Genomic DNA, 21,887 nt, shown 5'->3' with positions numbered 1-21,887 from the left:
TAATTCGTTCTATCCTGGGAGGAAATAATCTATAACCTTGGGTACTAGGAGAGGATTAAATTCCTTAAGGAAACACTGTGAATTCAGTGGGCTCGAATTGTTTTTCTGTTTATGTTCATTTATATTTCCAAAATTATTTCACAAATACAGTCTACTAACAAACTTAAGGAATTTACTATATATTCTGTATTTGTACTTACTGTTTTTGGAGAGTAAAACCTTTGTGGTTTTGTACTCTATTGGAGATAAAAATCTACGTGATTTTAACGTTTTGTCATTCTTTTACAGAAATGACTAATGATAATGTGAACCAAGCTGTTCCAACGGTGACTGCCAATGCCTCAACAAGCCGAACAACACCGGCAACATTGGCACCGGCGGAGAAACCTGGAAAATTTTCCGGGATTGATTTCAAGCAGTGGCAGCAAAAGATGTTCTTCTATTTGACTACTCTAAGTCTCCAGAAGTTCATCAAGGAAGATGTTCCTGTGTTGCCCGATGAAACTCCAGAAACTGAATGCTTTCTCGTGATTGAGGCGTGGAAGCATTCAGATTTTTTGTGCAAGAATTATATTCTAAGCGGGCTGGAGGATGCTTTGTATAACGTCTACAGTGGTGTGGAAACGTCAAAAGCATTGTGGACTGCGCTTGAAAAGAAATACAAAACCAAAGATGCCGGGTTGAAAAAGTTTGTTGCTGCAAAGTTTTTGGACTACAAAATGGTATAGCAAGTCTGTTATTACCCAAGTCCAGGAATTGCAAGTGATTATTCACGATCTCCTTGCTGAAGGTCTTATCATCAATGAAGCATTCCAAGTAGCAGCGATGATTGAGAAGTTGCCTCCTTTGTGGAAGGACTTCAAAAACTACTTGAAACACAAATGCAAGGAGATGTCCCTTGAAGATCTCATTGTTCGGTTGAGAATCGAAGAGGACAACAAAGCTGCTAAAAAGAGAGGCCGTGGGAACTCAACAATAATGGGAGCAAATATTGTTGAAGAAAACAAAAAGAGGAAGAAGGCTTCTGGACTGAAATACAACCCAAGCAAGAAGCGGTTCAGTGGAAACTGCTACTACTGTGGAAAAACCGGACACAAATCTAGGGAGTGTCGTGCTCCGAAGAAAGACAAGAAGAAGGGTCAAGCAAACATGGTTGAAAAGCATGATGATGTTGATGACTTATGTGCCATGCTTTCCGAATGCAACTTGGTGGGCAATCCTAAAGAGTGGTGGATTTATTCTGGAGCCACTCGCCATGTTTGTGCTGTTAGAGAAGCTTTTGCTACTTATGCTCCTGTTGGACCCGATGAGACGATTTCTATGGGAAATGCTTCAAAGGCCAAGATTGAAGGATGTGGGAAGATATTTCTCAAAATGACTTCCGGCAAAGTGGTGACTTTGAACAACGTCCTTCATGTTCCCGAGATTAGGAAGAATATAGTCTCTACTGGACTTCTTGTTAAGAATGGTTTTAAATGTGTTTTTGTTTCCGATAAGGTTGTAATAAGTAAGAATGAAATATTTGTAGGAAAAGGTTACTCACTGAGGGCCTTTTCAAGCTAAATGTAATGGTTGTTGAAAATAATAATAAAATTTCAGTTTCGTCTTACTTACTTGAGTCAAATGAATTATGGCATATACGTTAGGGTCATGTCAATTATAAAACCTTGCGGAAAATGATTAATTTGGAAGTATTGCCTAAGTTTGAATGTGAAAAATCAAAATGTCAAGTATGTGTGGAATCTAAGTATGTTAAACATCCTTATAAGTCAGATGAAAGGAATTCAAATCCTTTAGACTTAATTCACACAGATATTTGTGATATGAAGTCAACACCATCTCGCGGTGGAAAGAAGTATTTCATAACTTTTATTGACGATAGTACTAGATATTGCTATGTTTACTTACTTAATAGTAAAGATGAAGCAATAGACGCATTCAAGCAATACAAAAATGAAGTTGAAACGCAACTTAACAAGAAAATCAAAATGATAAGAAGTGATAGGGGTGGTGAATATGAATCTCCTTTTGAACAAATATGTTTAGAATATGGAATTATTCATCAAACAACGGCCCCTTACACGCCCCAATCCAATGGGATTGCAGAAAGAAAGAATCGTCATTAAAGGAGATGATGAACGCATTATTGATAAGTTCTGGTTTGCCACAGAACTTGTGGGGGGAAGCCGTTCTTACGGCTAGCCGAATACTAAATCGAGTACCCCATAGCAAAACACAATCCATTCCATATGAAAAATGGAAAGGAAGGAAGCCCAACTTGAATTATTTTAAAGTGTGGGGGTGTTTGGCAAAAGTGCAAGTTCCTAAACCTAAAAGGGTAAAAATAGGACCAAAAATCGTTAATTGTGTTTTCATAGGATATGCGACTAATAGTAAAGCATATCGATTTCTGGTTCATAAATCAGAAAATCCCGACATTCATAATAATACGGTTATAAAATCAGATAATGCTGAGTTCTTTGAAAATATATATCCGTGTAAAAAGGAATGTGATTCGATTGGTGAAGGATCTAAGCGACCTCGGGAAGAAACAAAAGAAAGTACACTTAACCAGGAGGATCCAAGACGTAGTAAACGTCAAAGAACGTCTACTTTATTTGGACCAGATTTTGTGACTTTCTTATTGGAAAATGAGCCTCAAACATTTAAAGAAGCTATGTCTTCTTCGGAATCATTGTTATGGAAAGATGCAGTCAATAGTGAAATAGAATCCATATTAAACAACCATACATGGGAATTGGTTGATCTTCCTCCTGGAAATAAATCGTTGGGTTGTAAATGGATCTTTAAAAGGAAAATGAAAGATGATAGCACTATTGACAAATATAAGGCAAGACTTGTGGTCAAAGGGTATAGACAACGAGAAGGTCTTGACTATTTTGATACATACTCTCCAGTTACAAGAATTACGTCCATACGAACGTTAGTAGTGTTAGCTGCAGTTTATGGTCTTGAAATTCATCAAATGGATGTTAAGACGGCCTTTTAAAATGGAGAGTTGGAGGAAGAAATATACATGGAACAACCTGAAGGATTTGTGGTTCCAGGTAAAGAAAAGAAGGTCTGTAGACTTGTTAAGTCCCTTTACGGATTAAAACAAGCACCCAAACAATGGCATGCTAAATTTGATCAAACAATGTTGTCAAATGGATTTAAGATAAATGAATGTGATAAATGTGTGTACATTAAAAATGTTCCAAATCACATAGTCATTGTTTGCTTATATGTGGATGATATGCTCATAATGAGTAATGATATTGCCAATATAAATGCTACTAAGCGTATGCTAACTAGCAAGTTTGATATCAAAGACTTGGGAGTTGCTGATTTAATTCTGGGAATTAAGATCCATAAGACTTCTCAAGGTCTAGCATTGTCACAATCTCATTATATTAAGACAGTACTTGAAAAATTCAAGCACTTGGGTTTTAAAGTTGCAAAGACTCCAATTGACGTGAATCTTGCATTAGCAAAGAACAAAGGCCAAAGCATATCACAATTGGATTATGCTCGTGTGTTGGGTTGCTTAATGTACATCATGAATTGTACACGACCAGATATATCTTGTGCTATAAGTAAATTGAGTCGATATACGAGCAATCCGGGTCAATCTCATTGGATGGCCATGAAACGAGTTTTGAGGTATTTAGTACATACCCAGGACTTTGCTTTGCACTACAGTAAATATCCTGCGGTCATTGAGGGATACTGTGATGCAAATTGGATCACCGGATCAACTGATTCCAAGTCCACAAGTGGATATGTATTCACTATTGATGGAGGAGCGGTATCTTGGAAGTCATCCAAACAAACTTGTATTGCCCGCTCTACAATGGATGCTGAGTTCATAGCCTTGGATAAAGCCGGTGAAGAAGCTGAATGGCTCCGGAATTTCTTGGAAGATATTCCATTTTGGCCCAAACCGTTGGCACCAATATGCATACATTGTGATAGTCAAGCGGCAATTGGAAGGGCTGGGAGCGTTATGTATAACGGTAAATCTCGCCATATACGACGAAGACATAAAACCGTTAGACAATTACTCTCTAGAGGAATTATCACGATTGACTATGTAAACTCAACTGATAATGTATCGGATCCACTTACAAAAGGCCTAACTAGAGAGGTAGTTGAGAAGTCATCAAGGGGAATGGGACTGTGGCCGAGAAGAAGTCATAGTGGCGGTAACTCTACCTAGAAGACTGGAGATCCCAAGATCTAGGTTCAAGGAGATCAAACAAAGTCATTAATGACGGTTCAACATTGTCAACTAAACTTTTGATCCATTCTCGCAATGAGACAATGTTCAGTACCAAGGATAAAGCATTAAGGCTTTTTAATGATTTCTAAATTTGATACGGGGTATAGAAAATAGTGTATCTACGGGATGACACATTTAGAAATCATCTATGTAAGTGTGAAGTGTTAGTCGCTTCAAGGAGAACATTGTAAGGCCAGTTCTCTACGCACTTATGAAACCAGGCGGTGTTCATGGCTGAAACGAACACAACAATGAGAACCAAAGACGGTTAAGGGTTGGTTGTGTGACTTGTGGTTGTCTAGGTATACACCAAAGTTCGACGGTTCAAAGATATCAAATCTACCGATTGATCGAGTATATCCGACATAAGTTCACTACGGAAAGTTCAAAGGGAAACCTACTTATCCAGATGCAATTAATCCTTGCTTGCGAATCACACAGTTTTTCATGCATACTTCCGTGATATAGCCATTCCCCATTCATGTGGGGGATTGTTGGATTTTTTATGTATTTAATTAATATATTAAATACTTAAAAGAGGGTGAATGGGAAATGGAGGGAAATGAAATTTTGAGTAAAATTTTAAGTACCCCCCCCTACCCCCGGCAAATAGACATTGTCCCATATTGGAAGAGGAAGAGGTTTTTTATGGGTATATAAGCAATTTCTCTTCTTCTAGCTCTTAAAGAGTTGAGAAGAAGGCAAGCCTCGCGTCGTCATCGTCGCTCGCTCGCTCGCTCGGCTCGGCTTCGGCTTCGGCTTCGGCTTCGGATTCGAATTTGGATTTGGTCAAATGACCGATTGATTGATTAACTTTTTGGACCAAATTTATTTGTTAATAGTAAAATATTAACAGAAATGTTATTAAATATTTGTTTTAATAACAGAATATTAATATTAAAAATTAATATTAAATCCAATCCATTTTTCTATTTTGGTAACAGAAAAGTAACTACCTTATTCAATTTTCCCTCTTTATTTTCCCTCTTTATTGTTGAGTAAATGGCCATTTATGTAATGGCATGTATGTTGTGGCCGTTTTGCATAAACAGCCATTCTGAAGAGTTGCACCTCTTCAGATTTCAGCCCAACTTTGGCTATAAATACAACACTATTCTGCTCAGAATTTCACTACGATTTTCTGAGTTTTCTCTCCTTCTTCTGCATACTTTTAGCATCAAACAAAGCAACAGTAAGTGTGATTTGCTACCAAACTTTATGTTCGCTGAAACACTGGTGTTTGAAGTACCACTACACCAGTGTGTAATTCGTTCTATCCTGGGAGAAAATAATCCATAACCTTGGGTACTAGGAGCGGATTAAATTCTTTAAGGAAACACTGTGCATTCAGTGGGCTCGAATTGGTTTTCTGTTTATGTTCATTTCTGTTTATGTTCATTTATATTTCCATAATTATTTTACAAATACAATCTACTAACAATAATACCACCAATCCCCACAAATGCAAAGATAAAGAATAAGAATAATTTCTAGGCAAAAGGAAGCAATGGCTTATATTCTAATTTTCGTTTTATATACCCCTGTTGGAGATGGTGGTTCTAATGGTGTTTCTCTCGAAGGTTCTACTGTAGAAGGTGGCTAGTTTGGTCTTATGTTTATTCAGATGTGGTATTTTGGTTTGGTCTCATTATTAGATAAATATTTGGGCCAAAACTTCAGCTGGCTACTTGGGCTCAAAGCTTCAGATATAGTAGTTGGGCTCTACACGTTTTGGGCTTGTTCAGAAGAATTGTATTGAGTAGTTTTCTTTTTTATTAGCTGTAAATCTAGCTGTAAATATTGATTCCATTTTTTGTTAGTTTGTTATAAGAGAACAAATAGAATAGGGACAGGTGGATAGGTCAGTTATACATAGATTCCATTCTTTCTTATTTATACAGGTGCACTGTACAGATTACACACATTCAAATATACAGAAAACTATTTCTACAAGTTTTTCTTTCAATTCTGTCATGGTATCAGAGCAGGTCTGATCTGCTCTAATATTCTTCTTCTCCTAGCTCATTTTTTTTACAGATCAAATTTTTCAAAATTAGCTGTTCATTACAACAATATCTACCGAAGCTCAAACCACTGATGTATTAAGCCCAGCTACTCCGACTGCAGCTACATCTGTTGCAGCTAGTTCAACTACAACTGGGATGGTTGATTCTGGTCACCCATATTATCTTCACCCCTCAGATTATCCAGGGATGACTCTTGTTTCTTCAGTCTTCAATGGAAGAGGTTATGGAGGTTGGAGGAGAGCTGTTGTCATAGCTCTTTCAGCCAAGAACAAACTAGGATTTATTGATGGATCCTTAGTTGTTCCTAGTGTTGAATCTGGTCTTCAAAGGGTCTGGGCTCGTTGAAATGATATGGTGCTCTCATGGCTACTCAACTCACTCTCCAAGGAGATAGCAGAGAGTGTCATGTACTCACAAAGTGCAAAGGATCTTTGGAGTGACCTGGAAGACAGGTTTGGTCAGACAAATGGTGCAAAGTTGTTCCAGCTACAAAAGGAATTAAGTGCTGTTGTGCAAGGTAATTCTAGTGTATCAGGATATTTCACAAAAATGAAGAGCCTATGGGATGAACTAGATGCACTAAACACCTTTTCTGCTTGTGTTTGTGAATGTGAGTGTGGTGCTAAAGCAAAGAATTTCAAGGCTCACCAAGATGAGATACTGCTTCAATTCTTAATGGGTCTAAATGACACTTTTATAGGAGTCAGGAGCAATATCCTTTTGTCTTCTCCCCTGCCTTCAATTGGACAAGCATATTCCTTGGTTATCCAAGATGAAAAACAGAGGGAAATCCATGCTACACCTGCTTATCCAGGAGATGCTGCATCTTTTATTGGAGCAAATTAGTCAGGAGGGGTCAAGAAATACAATGAATACAAAGGAAATAAAGGAGGTTTTGAGGGAAAGAAAGTGTCCAGTATCTGTGCTTACTGCAAGAAGCCAGGACATAGCATTGAGAAATGTTATAGGATTCATGGTTTCCCTGCAGATTTTAAGTTCACAAAACAGAAGAAATTTCAGGGATCAGCACAAGCAAACAATGCTTTCAATTCAGGGGAAAACAGTGAGCAAGGAGCTATCAATGCTACAGATGTGCAGACACTTACAAAGGAGAATGTGACTCAACTGTTGCAGCTGCTCCAGCAAGTCAACATGGGACAACAAAATGCTGCTACCCCTGATGCATATGCAAATGTCAATTGTGCTGGTATAGCTAAATTCTTCAACTCATCTGCTTGTTTTGTTCAAATATATGAAAAGTCATGGATAATGGATAGTGGTGCATCTGAACACATGACTTTTAACAAAGGGTTTCTTTCTGATTTCAAACCTTTGCCTAAGCCTGTAATGGTTACTTTGCCTAATTCTCATAGAGTCAAGGTTACACATTCTGGTTCTGTTTCCATTTTACCTAACTTAGTATTAAAGAATGTGCTCTATATTCCTTCTTTTAAACTCAATCTGATGTCTGTACATAAGTTGTGCAAATATCTCAAGCAATTTGTGCTTTTCACTCCTACTTCTTGTTTTCTACTGCAGGGCCCTTCACTGAAGAGCCCTCTGGAGATTGGTAAGGAGAAAGGAGGCCTCTACATCATCAAGCCAAGAGTTTCAACAACTGTTTCCAAGAGTTTTCTCAAGTCTAATAGTAATTTAGTTTCCAAAAATAGGGCAGTCTCTGTTCCTAAGTTTAATTCCTGTTTTAGTTTTTCTAATTCCAATGTAAAAGGCAAATTATGGCACTATAGGCTAGGTCATAAGCCATTAAGCAGTATGAGAAATATATCAAGCATTCCTGTTTCTTCTTGTTCAAATTTTACTGATCCTTGTATCATTTGTCCTATGGCTAGACAATCAAAGCTCCCTTTTCCTTCAAGTTTTATTTCAACAAAATCAGTGTTTGAATTAATTCATGTGGATACTTGGGGACCATATAAGAGTCCTACTTATGATGGTTTTAGATATTTTCTTACTATTGTGGATGATTTTAGTAGGGGTACTTGGACCGATTTACTTAGCACAAAGTCAACTGCCTTTCCTATTTTGAAGTCTTTTCTAGCAATGGTAGAAAGACAATTTCACACAAAGGTTCAAATTATAAGATCAGGTAATGCTTTTGAGTTAGGAAGTGGCAAAACATATTCAGAATTTCTTCTCTCACAAGGAATCATTCATCAAACCACTTGTGTAGCCACTCCACAACAGAATGGAGTTGTGGAGAGGAAACATAAGCATCTATTAGAGATATCTAGGGCATTGCTTTTTCAGTCACATTTGCCAATTACTTTCTGGGGAGATTTCTTATTGACAGCAACCTATTTGATCAACAGATATCCATCCAAAGTTATTCAATACAAAATTCCCTATGAACTGCTCTTTCATTCTAAGCCAAATTATCAAAACCTGAAGTGTTTTGGTTGCCTATGTTTTGCTTCCACTTTATCAAGTCATAGAACAAAGTTTGAACCAAGGGCAGTTTCTTGTGTGTTCCTAGGTTATCCACATGGAAAGAAGGGATACAAAGTGTTAAATCTAAAAACTATGAAAGTTTTTGTTTCAAGGGATGTTGTTTTTCATGAAAAAATTTTCCCTTTTGCTTCTCTAAAATCAAGTGATGCAGGAAATTCTTACTTCCCTTTTACTTCTGAGAATCTTTCTAAGTCTGTCAACTTAACAGATGGTGTTCCAATACACACTCAGTTGCCTATAAGTGAGGAACCTGCTCCTGAGCCTATCTCCTCAAATTCACCTATAAGGTCAGAACACTCTTCACCCTCACAACTTCCAGCTACTCCTGTCAATCCCACTGTTCACATTCCTAATTTTTCACCCACTATTTCTGCATCTAATCCTAACATTAGTACTCCCATTGAATTAGCAGTCCACATTCCTAGTTGTTCCCCATCTAGTCCTGAACCTATCATGGATACCTTGATTAGAAGGTCTTCTAGACCACACATTGCACCCTCTTATCTAAAGGACTACATCTGCAATGCTATTCAACTTACTAATGTTAGCACTCCTTGTTTTCTCTCACCAGTATCACCATCTTCATTCCCTTTTCATGGTCTTTCCACCACTAACCAACATCTACTTAATGCTCTATCCAATATCCAAGAACCTAGTAGCTATACACAAGCAGCACTTCATCCTGGTTGGCAGGAGGCTATGGCAAAAGAAATTGCAGCACTAGAGTTCAATAAAACCTGGGAAGTTGTGGAATTGCCTCCTGGAAGAAAGGCTTTGCCTTGTAAATGGGTCTACAAGGTGAAACAACATTCTGATGGAAGTATAGAAAGACTGAAGGCAAGATTGGTAATTAGGGGTGATATACAACAAGAAGGGATAGACTTTACAGAAACATTTTCTCCCGTGGTAAAAATGACAACTATCAGGTGTATTCTTTCTATTGCAGTTAAGAAAGGTTGGGGACTCTATCAATTGGATGTAAATAACGCTTTCTTACATGGTGAACTGAATGAGGAAGTTTATATGAAGTTCCCAGCAGGGGTTGAAGCCCCTTCACCTACACATGTGTGTAAATTAAGGAAATCTATTTATGGGCTTCGTCAAGCATCCAGACAATGGTACGCACGACTTACAGCAACCCTGAATTTCAAGGGATTTTCTCATTCGTTGAATGATTATTATTTATTTTTTAAAATATCGGAATCCTCTATATCTATTATGGCTGTGTATGTAGACGACATTCTATTGACAAGAAATGACATGGATGAATTACATACACTAAAATTGTTTCTAGATCAAGAGTTCAAAATAAAAGATCTCGGGGACTTACATTTCTTCCTTGGTATGGAAGTTCTTCGTGAGGCATCCGGATTGATTCTTTGCCAGAGGAAATTCACTCTGGATTTGCTAGAAGAATTTGATTCTCTGCATTGCTCCCCTGTTTCCTCTCCTCTTGATCCCACTGTCAAATTGCTCGCCAAAATAGGGGAAGCTCTTTCTTCTCCAACCTTGTACAGGCATCTTTTGGGTAAATTGAACTATTTAACTCATACTCGACCAGATCTTTGCTTTGCAGTACAACATTTGAGTCAGTATATGCAGGATCCAAGAAAGCCCCATTTGCATGCTTCACTTCGTGTCCTCCGATATCTCTTGAAAGACCCAGGTTTGGGGCTTTTCATGACCGCTTCTCCATCATTTCACCTCATCGCTTTCTGCGACTCAGATTGGGGAACTTGTCCAGAAACAAGGAAATCAGTGAGTGGTTTCTTCATTTCACTTGGAGGGTCTCCAATTTCATGGAAATCGAAGAAGCAGACTTCCATTTCTCTTAGCTCAGCAGAAGCGGAATACCGTTCTATGCGGCGTGTAGTAGCAGAATTGACTTGGTTAGTACGGCTCTTTGAAGATCTGTCTATCCCCATTTCTTTGCCAGTACCACTCCATTCCGACAGTCAAGCAGCGATTCATATTGCTAAAAATCCCGTCTTTCATAAACGAACTAAACACGTCGAAATTGATTGTCATTTCGTAAGACAACAATTTCTTGCTGGATTGATTTCTCTTTCATTTGTTCGTTCTTCTTCTCAGCTGGCAGATTTGTTCACGAAACCCTTGGCTGGACCTTCTCACCACCATTTGTTAGGCAAGTTGGGTGTTCTTTCATCCCCCTCCAACTTGAGGAGGGGTGTTGGAGATGGTGGTTTTAATGGTGGTTCTAATGGTGATTCTCTCGAAGGTTCTACCGTAGAAGGTGGCTGGTCTTATGTTTATTCAGATGTGGTATTTTGGTTTGGTCTCATTATTAGATAAATATTTGGGCCAAAACTTCAGCTGGCTACTTGGGCTCAAAGCTTCAGATATAGTAGATGGGCTCTACACGTTTTGGGCTTGTTCAGAAGAATTGTATTGAGTAGTTTTCTTTTTTATTAGCTGTAAATCTAGCTGTAAATATTGATTCTATTTTTTGTTAGTTTGTTATAAGAGAACAAATAGAATAGGGACAGGTGGATAGATCAGTTATATATAGATTCCATTCTTTCTTATTTATACAGGTGCACTATACAGATTACACACATTCAAATTTAGAGAAAACTTTTTCTACAAGTTTTTCTTTCAATTCTGTCACTAAAGCTGAAAGTTGAGAATTTAGAGGACATCGAAGGGTAAAAGATCGGTACTAGTTTGAAATATAATAGTAATGATCCTATATGTAACAGGCGTTAACTTCAAAACCCAAAAAAAAAAAAAATGCTGAAAGATCGTTAACCAATTTAACTTCAAGGTGGTGACCAACAAGGAGTAACAAGAGTAACATTCTAACAATAGTGATGGTAAAATGATTAAAAGAAAATAATGTTTACCCATATTATCCATTAGAAATGGGTTGGATAATGAACTTTTTAAAAACGGATAAAATATGAATAAGAACCATATTATCGACATAGAAAATGGATAACAATGGATAATTAATAGGTTTAACTTTTACGTTTGTAAAGCCTCAAATTAAGGATTCCTCAAGTTTGGGGACTATAAATTCTCCCAAAGTGATCATATTCAAGAAGTCATGGACAATAAGAATATTCATATTATCTCTCGGTTAACCTGTTTTTTATCTGTATTAAATATGGGGCAGATTGAATAATTTATCCGTTTTTACATGACCCGTTTTCGACCCGCCCACCCCGCCCTTTTGCCACCCTTATCTAACAAGAAAAGCAATAATAATGGGATAGCAACTATTTGGGAGGGAGAAAAAGAATTTCAATTGTGGAAAAGAAGACTATCGCTTTTCTTCTTTCTCAATTTTGTTCGGTTGAGAATATGAGTTTGTCACCAAACAAAAAAATTCTAACAAACACGTGATAATTTGCAAGGACAAAATTAGCACACTTGATTTGATTAAATGTTAAATATGCTTGGTCGATTACTACATATCAAATTCAGAATAAAACAATAACTCAGGGACTAGAAATATTTCAATCATTTAATCACTTATTGTTTATTGTTTATGTAATGTCCATGATGATAGGGATTTCGAGAGTCAAACAAGATTTTTTACCACACGATTTTTTCATATGCTTTTTTAATATTTTAAATTGTTAATTGTTATGACTTATAGTATTTCTTAGATAGTTTTTAAATATGTAAATTTTATTTTAAGATAATGTAAAGAATATGTGTATGTCCGAATTTATAATAAAAATTAAGAAATTTAACTATCGAAATTCAAACTTATTTATACATAAACGAAATTAAGATCTTCTGCACACCTTTATTTATTTTAGGTGAGTGATGTCGCTGACTTTTATTTAAAGTAAAAAAATATTCGGCCATCAATATTTTGCCTCAGCAATCTGCCGAAAAGCTAGTCATGGCTCTCCAAATAAGCACATACACGTTGTATAGCAAGCAAGAAATTTATTTTTAAAAAGTTATCAACAAAGTAACCTGTTTGCTGCACCGCACGTTCTCCCAACCATTCACAAAAAAAACTTGAGAAACTAACACCAAAATCTCCTCCATTCTCTACTTCTCAACCAAAAAAAAACTAATATTTTGTTTAATTCCTTCTCTTCCTTGTTTGCCTGCACAATCCTTTTCTTCTCCAACACCAAACTTTCCCTCCATCCCCATTATATATAAGTTTCCTGTCTTATAATCTCAAGTTTCATATAACCGACCTCAATTAGTTTCAAACTGAGACGTAGTTGTTATTGTTGCATGGTCGGGAGTTTGATCGCGTGAGATAGTTTTATATTGCTTGAATCAGAAAGATGGTTCGAGCAGCACTTGAGGAAGCAAAAGAAATGTGCAAGGCTAAATTGCTGCATTTCAAAGGAAAATCAGAGGATGGAACAGGACAGGAAACGCAAAGTGTGATTCTTGAGATTAATAATAGTGATTCATCTATATTGGCTTCAGGGGATGAAAGGGTAACGTCGAAAAGTGAAGCTTCAATGCCTTTGCATGATCAGCCTGTTGAATTTCAAAGGATTGGGTGTGTCCTTAATCGTACTGAGTCTATCAAATCGCGTTTGGCTAATGATTCTGGTGTCCCTAGCCCTCGCCCTCGCCCTAGACAGACTCAGCCTTCAGGCAAGCCATCTTCTAATTTCAAATGTGGGAAAATCTAGTCTTTTGATAATACAATGTAACAACAATATTAACGCCTCAAATTCGAACAAGTTTGTGACGCTGTATGGATTTTTAACAACGTAACTATTCTGCTGCATTTTGGACCCTTTTCAGCACGTGCTAGGAATTATTATGAATTGACTAGTTTTATGCATAATTGTCAACCTAGTTTTGACCTTCCTCCTTTATATGGGAGTCGGACCAAAATTTGATAGATTCTTAATTCTGCATTGAACTCAAACATGAAAAACTATGGCTAATTATGTTATTTCTTTACATCATTTGTATTGCCTAGTTTTGAAAGGGAATTTAGATCTCTGTTTCCCCTCTCTATCTCTCTTTGGCTTCAATCTCTGGGGACAAAACTTGGTGAGATTTATGAGAAAATTTCAAGACTGGTGATATTATTTTCAAAATGCTCATATATTTCCTATGACCTTATTGTTGACATATCTACTTTTTTCGGCACAAATTTAGATATGGAGCTGATGAAGGAAAAGTTTGCAAAGTTGTTGCTTGGCGAGGATATGTCCGGTGGAGGAAAGGGTGTGTCATCTGCACTGGCATTGTCTAATTCAATCACAAACCTAGCAGGTATCTCAATTCCACCATATCACAGGCTATATATATCCAGTTTATATGACATTCATTTGCTTGGAGTCGAGGGTCTATCGAAAACAGTATCTCTACCTGCACAAGGTAGGGGTAAGGCTGCGTACACACTACCCTCCCCAGACCTCTATTTGTGGGATTATACTGGTTTTGTTGTTGTTGTTTATATGATATTCATTGTATTTTCTCATAATAATACTTTCATTTTTCCTATCTTTGTTTCTTTACTCATGAATGCAGCTTCTGCTTTTGGGGAACAGAAGAGATTAGAGCCTATGCCAGCGGAGAGAAAAGCCAAATGGAGAAAAGAAATTGATTGGCTGTTATCTGTAACAGATCACATTGTTGAATTTGTTGCTTCTAAACAAAAATCAAAAGATGGAACGAGTATGGAGGTAACTCTCTCCCTCAACCACTTCTCTCCAGAAACTCCCCGTACGTATGTTATATATGTAGCAAACAACTTACAAGAGCATATGTGTCGGGCTAAAATGACCCAATGATACTCTTAACATGGTGTGATATTGTCCGTTTTGAGCTAAGCCAGCACGGTTTTTCCCAAAAGGCTTCACACTATTAAGATATCCCTACACCTTATATGTAGGCTCCCAATCTTTTCGGCTACTAATGTAGGACTTTGTTCGCACATCCAACAATATGTTTTTTATTTGTCAGGTTATGGTGACAAAGCAGAGGACCGACCTTCAAATGAATATTCCAGCACTGCGCAAGCTAGACGCTATGCTTCTTGTAAGAGAAAAGTTCATTTCAAGTCATTATAAAATAATCTTATTTAAAAGCATTGATGTTTATGCTTGGATTTGATGACCTACAGGATTGCTTAGATAACTTTAAAGACCAGAATGAGTTCTCCTATTCATCGAAGGATGACGAATCACAAGAAACGAGGAAAGACGATAAATGGTGGATACCCACTCCTAAGGTTCCCCCTAATGGCTTGTCTGATGTTACAAGGAAATGGTTGCAATTTCAGAAGGATTCAGTAAACCAAGTACTTAAAGCAGCTATGGCCATAAATGCTCAAGTCCTGTCAGAAATGGAGATCCCTGAAAGTTATATAGACTCCCTACCCAAGGTACAATAACAAAAGGAAATCTTGAGCATAGAAGTTTTGTATAAATGTATCGTCACTCTATTTAAGTATTGTCTTTAAATATTTCATTATTTTATGTGTAGAATGGGAGAGCAAGTCTTGGAGATGCGATCTATAAGAGCATCACTGATGAATACTTTGATCCTGACTACTTCCTCACAACTATGGACTTGTCTTCAGAACATAAGATTTTAGACCTCAAGAACAAGCTTGAGGCTTCTGTAATTATTTGGAGACGAAAGATGACTGCTAAAGATGGGAAGTCGGCATGGGGTTCAGCTGTTAGTTTAGAGAAGAGAGAAATCTTTGAAGAAAGAGCAGAGACTATCTTGCTTATTCTTAAGCAGCGCTTCCCTGGAATTCCTCAGTCATCTCTAGACATTAGCAAAATCCAATACAATGGGGTAAGAAGTCCCCTCTATTGATCTACCTTCAAAGTTTTAGTGATATACTAGCGTATTGACGCTTTTTACCTTGTTTCTGCAAGATATGCAATTGGAAGTTCTTTTGGTTGTTACCAGAATATTCATCGGCTATTCATTATTCCTAAAATTAGTTTCATCTAATATTTGAAGTCGTATGGCTTCAAAATGGGCAAGTTACACATTTGACCGGTCGGCCAAAAATAATTAAATCCGACTAGCCAAATATACAAAAAAAAAAATACACACTGATTATGTAAAAAATATGTATGTTATACATTAATATACAAAATGTAGACATTCTGCCGACTATTATTCTGAGAGCGGCTATACTGTGTAGTTTCCCTTCAAAATTAAGACTGCAAGGCTAAAAGGTTTTCAGTTCTTAAGTTATAACCTATATTTTTCTCGATTTTACAGGATGTGGGGCAAGCTATTTTAGAAAGCTATTCAAGAATAATAGAGAGCAGGGCACACACAGTCATGTCACGGATTGAAGATGTTCTCCAAGCAGATGCTACGGCCCAAAATCCTTCAAGTGCTGAAGTAAAGAGGTTTCCTCTAAGAGATTCATTACGCGTATGTCCATCAGGCAGATTCCCAAATGCTAAGGAAGAAGTAGAAAAGCTTAACTCTGTGGAGAATCCAACCTCAATGACACTGTTGGATTTCATGGGCTGGACAGTGGAACAAGGAGAAAATGACGCAAAGAAAGATTTGAAGGAGGAGATAGACATTGATGCGAAGAAACCACCTAACATAGTCACAAACAAGAAAAGTTCTTACTTAGAGAACTTAGTTGGTTCTAGAAGTCCCACAGCACGCCACTAAGTGATGTCGCTGTGAAATACAGATCAACTCATCGGAGGCTAGACAGAGGAAGTCATCAAAGTGACAATCAGCCTCAAATGTACATAATGAGATGAATCACACAACCCATCTAGGATACTAAGTCCATTCCTGTTGTAAATAGGGAATAGTTATTAAAATGATTCACTCTGCAGACGATGTCACCTTGTTGACAAATAACCATGGGAAGTGATGGACCTTTCCGAATAGTCCATTCTTACCTTGGATAGCCTCTGCTAGAAAGAGTTTTGTAATCTGGAATTTGGAGATTATACGGCGTATAGTATCATTATTTGGTTTTAAGATAATTCCCCTGCAACTTATCAGTAATTATTTCCTTTCAATTTTCTCCTATGGACAGAAACAGTGAGAAAATATCATGTTAGTGGCTTGACATTCTGAGCCAAGTTTAAAGCAAAGAGCTTCCTGTTCTAGTGAATTAGAAGTCAAAATAGGTTATCGACTTTCTAGCGAAAGCTTAATTAAAAACATTATTCGTTGACACCTACCTGAACCAATAAAAGTAACATTTCAACTCTTGATGTCATAAGATGCCAAGCTAGAAAGCAATGCTCCAACCTTGCAACAAGATACCTCGTATGCAATAAGATTTAACTTCTGTAATAAAGGTCTCAGGTAGGCTTCAAGAACACTTACAAGCTGGGGACAGATACATCAATTACAAAATGAAGGTTGAGAAAGTTGGATTGAAAAGAAATTAGATCTTTCCGCGTGGCCCAAGCTTGGGTGGAAGTTGAGGTCCTTTCTTGATTGGTAGTATATCCCCGGATGCTGTTGAACTGAAGTATGCAAGAGTTGAGCCACCTCCCAATATCAGGAATTTGAGCAACAGACCTCTCTTAGTGAAAGGAGCAGCAAAAGTCTCGAAAAACTTGCTCTACCAAATACAACAAAATACAAGAGAGAGTTATCACAATAGCACAAGCAACATGTGAGCTTACACTAACACAATCATTCCATATAAGCACGCAAACAAACCCTTAATGTCTGTCAGACACGCACAACCAGCGCAAGTAGTTGTGGATGCAAAGTAGATGGCGCTTTTGACTGTAACTGAGTGTATATCAGAATTTTACAAAATATCTATATCTATACTTTGCTGCCACAAAGAAGTAGTTGGTATAATGATAATCTGTACCTACTGACCTAAAATCTTGGATCTGCATCTGAGCTTAAGTAACTAGGAAACAGTTTAATCACTTTTTCTATCCACACGATACTTATGTCTACATATGTAAGAAACTGAGTTTCTTCACTTACTGCTCATATGCTCATTACTGACCTTAAGTAGAACAAAACATCTCTTGTGATTTGTCTAAATATGCCAAGCTGTTCCTAACTCTCATGTAAGCTAAATTGGTTTATATTGGTTCAGTTGTTAACGTTCTTAAGACCATAATAGGGAGCTGTTTGCTTTATGCTTAAATACATGCTCAATTCCTAAATACATACAAAAATCCTAGTTAAGCAAACACTCCATAAGTTGCCCATCAACACAAATGAACCTAAGAAATCCATGAAGTCAAGACTCTTGTATAATACCGATGTTTGACAAGTTGAATTTAAACATGAAAGAAGTTGAATTAAAATACAAAATTTACTAATGCCTATAACAATGAAATGCTGCAGATCTCCTAGAAAACTGCAGAGGAAATGTCATCTGGTAAGAGAGTAAAAAAAAAGTTACAGTTGATGTCAAATTCTTGTCTCTAAATTGTTCAGAATGCAAAATTGTCCCAAGTATTTATCTATTTTTACTCCAATCTCTTATCCAATCAAAAGCATATAATAATTGTAGAAACTCCTCAAAATGTCATGTAAATTGTCAGAATATGAAAATTGCTTAGGCTATACTAACAAATTGGAGCAAATGCGGTGAAACATGTAAAAATCTGTTTTGAGATAGTAGAGAATGAAATATGAAGTATTGCTGAAAGAAAGAATCTGTTTTAAGGGGGAAAAGATCAAATACCTGAAGGGGATTGTATGGTGAAGGTGCATCTGAACCATACAAGTCCCACTGGCCAGTAGTGTTGCCCAAGTCCTCTAAATCAAAGTATACACTCTTGTCACCATACTTTGCTACCACACAACCAGCCCTAGCAAAAATGTAATAGCAACACATACATAAATATCCGGTCGCATAATAATTGAATGTTCATATTAAGTGAGATTAGTAATAAGTATAAAAATTGAGGCTAAGAGATTGGCTAAAAAAGGTAGCCCGGTGCACTAAGCTTCCGCTATGCGCGGGATCCGGCTGGGGAAGGGTCTATTATCATTTCTGCAAGAGTGGCAGCAATTTAGGCTCCCCTTTAGTACTATGAGTTTAACTTCTATACACTATGGACAAGCTATATTTGAAAGCTGTACCTGGATTTAGTAGACTTCAAATTAAGGCGAGATGATTTAACATGCAGTTTAGTTCCAATAATGGAGCTTCCAGCTAGGCCATTGACGGCAGTTGTGGGCTGTACTGCAGCAAGAGTTGCCAAAGATGCCATGCTCTACTTCAAACAAACAAAACTAACTTTAGATACTACTAATAAATTTGGCACATTTTTGGGGTTTTGATCTTTTTTTCATGGATCCCAAACGACACGTGGCACAATGGGTTTCTTGCTAAAGATATGGAGTTTAACTTTGTGTGGTGCCACATATGTTAAGGCCGGATAAGCCTATCCCTTTTAAGATTGTGAATTTTGTCTAATTTTTCAGTTTTTGTAGCTGCCAAAGTAACCAGAACAAATGCTTTTTGTTACAAAAAGAATTTTATTTATGGTGAATGTCTATATTTAGAGAGATTTTAGGGTTTACTACTTGGTGGTTAAGTCACTATCTCCCTATAAATAGAGGGTTCTATTCCATTGTAATTCATCCCAAAAATTCAATAAGAATTCTCTCTCTCTCTTTCTCTGCAATATTGCTCTTCTTCTTTTATTATTTATAACACGTTATCGGCACGAGACTCTACCGTCTCAAGAAGATTAAGGTAACTTTTCTCCTCTTTTTAATTATGACTGACATTATGAAAAGAAAGTTCGTTGCCCTTGAAATTTCGGGCAAGAACTATATGACATGGGTGTTGGATGCTGAAATCCATTTAGATGCAATGGGTCTTGGAGACGCCATTAAAGACAGAAATAAAGCATCCAACCAAGACTGTGCTAAGGCCTTGATTTTCTTGCGCCATCACCTTGATGAAGGGTTGAAAATAGAATATCTCACAGTCAAAGACTCACTTGTTTTGTGGAATGGCTTAAAGGAAAGATATGACAACTTAAAGTTGGTCACTCTTCCACAAGCTCGATATAATTGGGCTCATCTGAGGCTCCAAGACTTTAAGTCTGTTTCTGAATATAATTCTGCAATGTTCAGAATTACTTCTAAATTGGAACTCTGTGGAGATACTATCACTGACTATGATATGCTTGAAAAAACGTTTACAACGTTTCATGCCTCCAATATGGTCCTGCAATAGCAGTACAGAGAGAAAGGTTTCAAGAAGTACTCTGAGTTGATTTCTCTTCTCCTTGTGGCTGAACGAAACAACGATTTGCTCATGAGAAATCAGGAAAATTGACCCACTGGGTCTACACCATTGCCTGAAATGGATGAGGTGTATTCCCATAATGCTAAGCGTGGAAAAGGCTGTAACTCTATTCGTGGTCGTGGTCGTGGTCGTGTCCGTAGACAAGAAAGAAATTTTCCTGGTGTTAATCATCCCCAAAGAGAAATAACCACCAAAAGTGGAAAGGGAAAGATAAGCCAAAAGCAAATGGTTCAGAAACTGAATGCTATTGTTGCGGTGGAAAAGGGCATTGCGCAAATATTTGCCGTGTACCAAGACATTTGGTTGAGCTTTATCAAGCATCTCTAAAGAATAAAGGCCGTGAAGCTAATTTTGTCTATGACAATGAATTTGACATCACCCACTTAGATGCGGCACACTTCTTTGAGCACCCTGATGGAAAAATAGACCACTTGATCAGTGATGGATCTGTGGTTAAAGAAGATTGAGTAGTTTGATTTTATTTTTATTTTGCTTATTTGTATTAGTTAGTGAATAAACATCATGTAATGATAGTTCTTTACATGAGTAGTAGTCATTAGTATCAATTCGTATTATTTATTTTATGGAATATTGTTAGTATTCGTTTTAAACAATGTTTCAATTTTCTTAGTTTTCAAAGATTAATATATTTTTTTATTAAAGTAACGTTATGATTTGCAAATAACCAAGTTAAGAGGTTATGTGAAGGCTACTTAAATTTTTTTCAAAGAACAAATCTTTATTATTTTTTTTTCGCAACTGACATGCTAAGTTGCTAATTGTATGGAAAAAAAAAATCAGCATCACACAAAAAGCACATGTCCATGTGAACCATTACAGTTTCTTTCATAAACAAAACTTGGTTATGTCACAAACACCAATACGGATTTCCGCTCAATCAATTAATCATAATTCATTCCTAAATTAGCGTATGCCAGTTTGATTAAATCTGACACATTAATTGAACAAGTCAATGAGTATATTTTTTTATCCAATTTCGTCTGTATTTTTCTATTGTGCAAGACTATTAAGTCATTCAATGAAAAGCATAATTATATTATTTTCTTGCTATGTAATTGTTTGTATCATAAACAAAGTTTGCTCGAAATTACATTATAAGTCATTATTGAGTTATTGACTTCACTTTGTCTCTTTTCCTTTATCTTTGAAAATACTTATATTTATTCATATATTTTTTTTTGTATGTCAACCTATGGGAAGCAAATATGAATATTCCTCAAAGCAAATTTGGATCAAAGTTCAATTGTAAAAATATTTATTTAGTTGATTCATGTACGACACATATAATATTCAAAGAGAAGAAATATTTCTCTCATTTAAGTATGTGTAAGGCAGATGTTACTACAATTTCTGGTAGTAGCAAATTAACTGAAGGCTCTGGAAGAGCTATTATAACTCTGCCTAAGGGAACAATACTTATCATAGAGAATGCAATGTTCTCCTCCAAGTCAAAAAGGAACTTGTTGAGTTTTAAAGATATCCGCCGAAATGGATATCATATTGAGACAATAGATGAGAATAATCTTGAATATCTCATTATTACCAAAAATGTCTCTGGCCAGAAAAGGGCTATTGAGAAGTTTCCATCTTTATCTTGTGGCCTGTATTGGACAAGAATTAGTGCAATTGAGGCACATTCTATTGTAAACCAAAAGGTTGCTGATTTCAATACTTTTGTACTTTGGCATGATCGATTGGGACATCCTGCATCAATTATGATGAGACGGATTATAGAAAACTCAAATGGGCATCCATTAAAGAATTTAAAGATTCTTTTAAATAATGAATTTTCTTGCACTTCTTGTTATCAAGGCTAGTTAATTATTAGACCATCACCAACAAAGGTTGGAATTGAGTCCCCTGCGTTTTTGGAACGTAT

At 36.8% G+C, this 21,887-nt stretch overlaps 2 protein-coding genes across 2 annotated transcripts; one reads left to right on the top strand and one right to left on the bottom strand.

Annotated features, from left to right (window-relative positions):
- Window positions 1–12,767: 12,767 nt before the first annotated feature.
- Window positions 12,768–17,083, top strand: LOC109213333 (rop guanine nucleotide exchange factor 12-like). The gene is made up of 7 exons (XM_019377119.1): window positions 12,768–13,377; window positions 13,894–14,010; window positions 14,269–14,423; window positions 14,704–14,778; window positions 14,864–15,124; window positions 15,226–15,546; window positions 15,985–17,083. The coding sequence occupies exons 1-7, from the start codon at window positions 13,056–13,058 to the stop codon at window positions 16,393–16,395; spliced, it is 1,662 nt and encodes a 553-aa protein (XP_019232664.1). The 5' UTR covers window positions 12,768–13,055; the 3' UTR covers window positions 16,396–17,083.
- On the bottom strand, window positions 16,924–19,020 carry LOC109213334 (photosystem I reaction center subunit VI-2, chloroplastic-like). Its single transcript, XM_019377120.1, has 3 exons — window positions 18,808–19,020; window positions 18,407–18,533; window positions 16,924–17,311 (listed from the first exon to the last, which is right to left on the bottom strand). The coding sequence occupies exons 1-3, from the start codon at window positions 18,936–18,938 to the stop codon at window positions 17,132–17,134; spliced, it is 438 nt and encodes a 145-aa protein (XP_019232665.1). The 5' UTR covers window positions 18,939–19,020; the 3' UTR covers window positions 16,924–17,131.
- Window positions 19,021–21,887: the final 2,867 nt, after the last annotated feature.

Source organism: Nicotiana attenuata, unplaced genomic scaffold (assembly GCF_001879085.1).
Source record: "Nicotiana attenuata strain UT unplaced genomic scaffold, NIATTr2, whole genome shotgun sequence".
Classification (NCBI taxonomy): domain Eukaryota; kingdom Viridiplantae; phylum Streptophyta; class Magnoliopsida; order Solanales; family Solanaceae; genus Nicotiana; species Nicotiana attenuata.
The sequence above is the reverse complement of the archived record's forward strand: the minus strand, read 5'-3'. Positions and strand labels throughout refer to the sequence as shown.

Excerpts from the sequence above, each read along its gene's own strand:
- LOC109213333 (XM_019377119.1), top strand. The coding sequence starts at position 13,056 with ATGGTTCGAGCAGCACTTGAGGAAGCAAAAGAAATGTGCAAGGCTAAA. Across the intron at positions 14,779-14,863 it reads AGCTAGACGCTATGCTTCTT|GATTGCTTAGATAACTTTAA; the intron begins GTAAGAGAAAAG and ends GATGACCTACAG. Across the intron at positions 15,125-15,225 it reads ATATAGACTCCCTACCCAAG|AATGGGAGAGCAAGTCTTGG; the intron begins GTACAATAACAA and ends TTTTATGTGTAG.
- LOC109213334 (XM_019377120.1), bottom strand. The coding sequence starts at position 18,938 with ATGGCATCTTTGGCAACTCTTGCTGCAGTACAGCCCACAACTGCCGTC. Across the intron at positions 18,534-18,807 it reads TTGAAGTCTACTAAATCCAG|GGCTGGTTGTGTGGTAGCAA; the intron begins GTACAGCTTTCA and ends CATTTTTGCTAG. Across the intron at positions 17,312-18,406 it reads CACCATACAATCCCCTTCAG|AGCAAGTTTTTCGAGACTTT; the intron begins GTATTTGATCTT and ends TGTATTTGGTAG.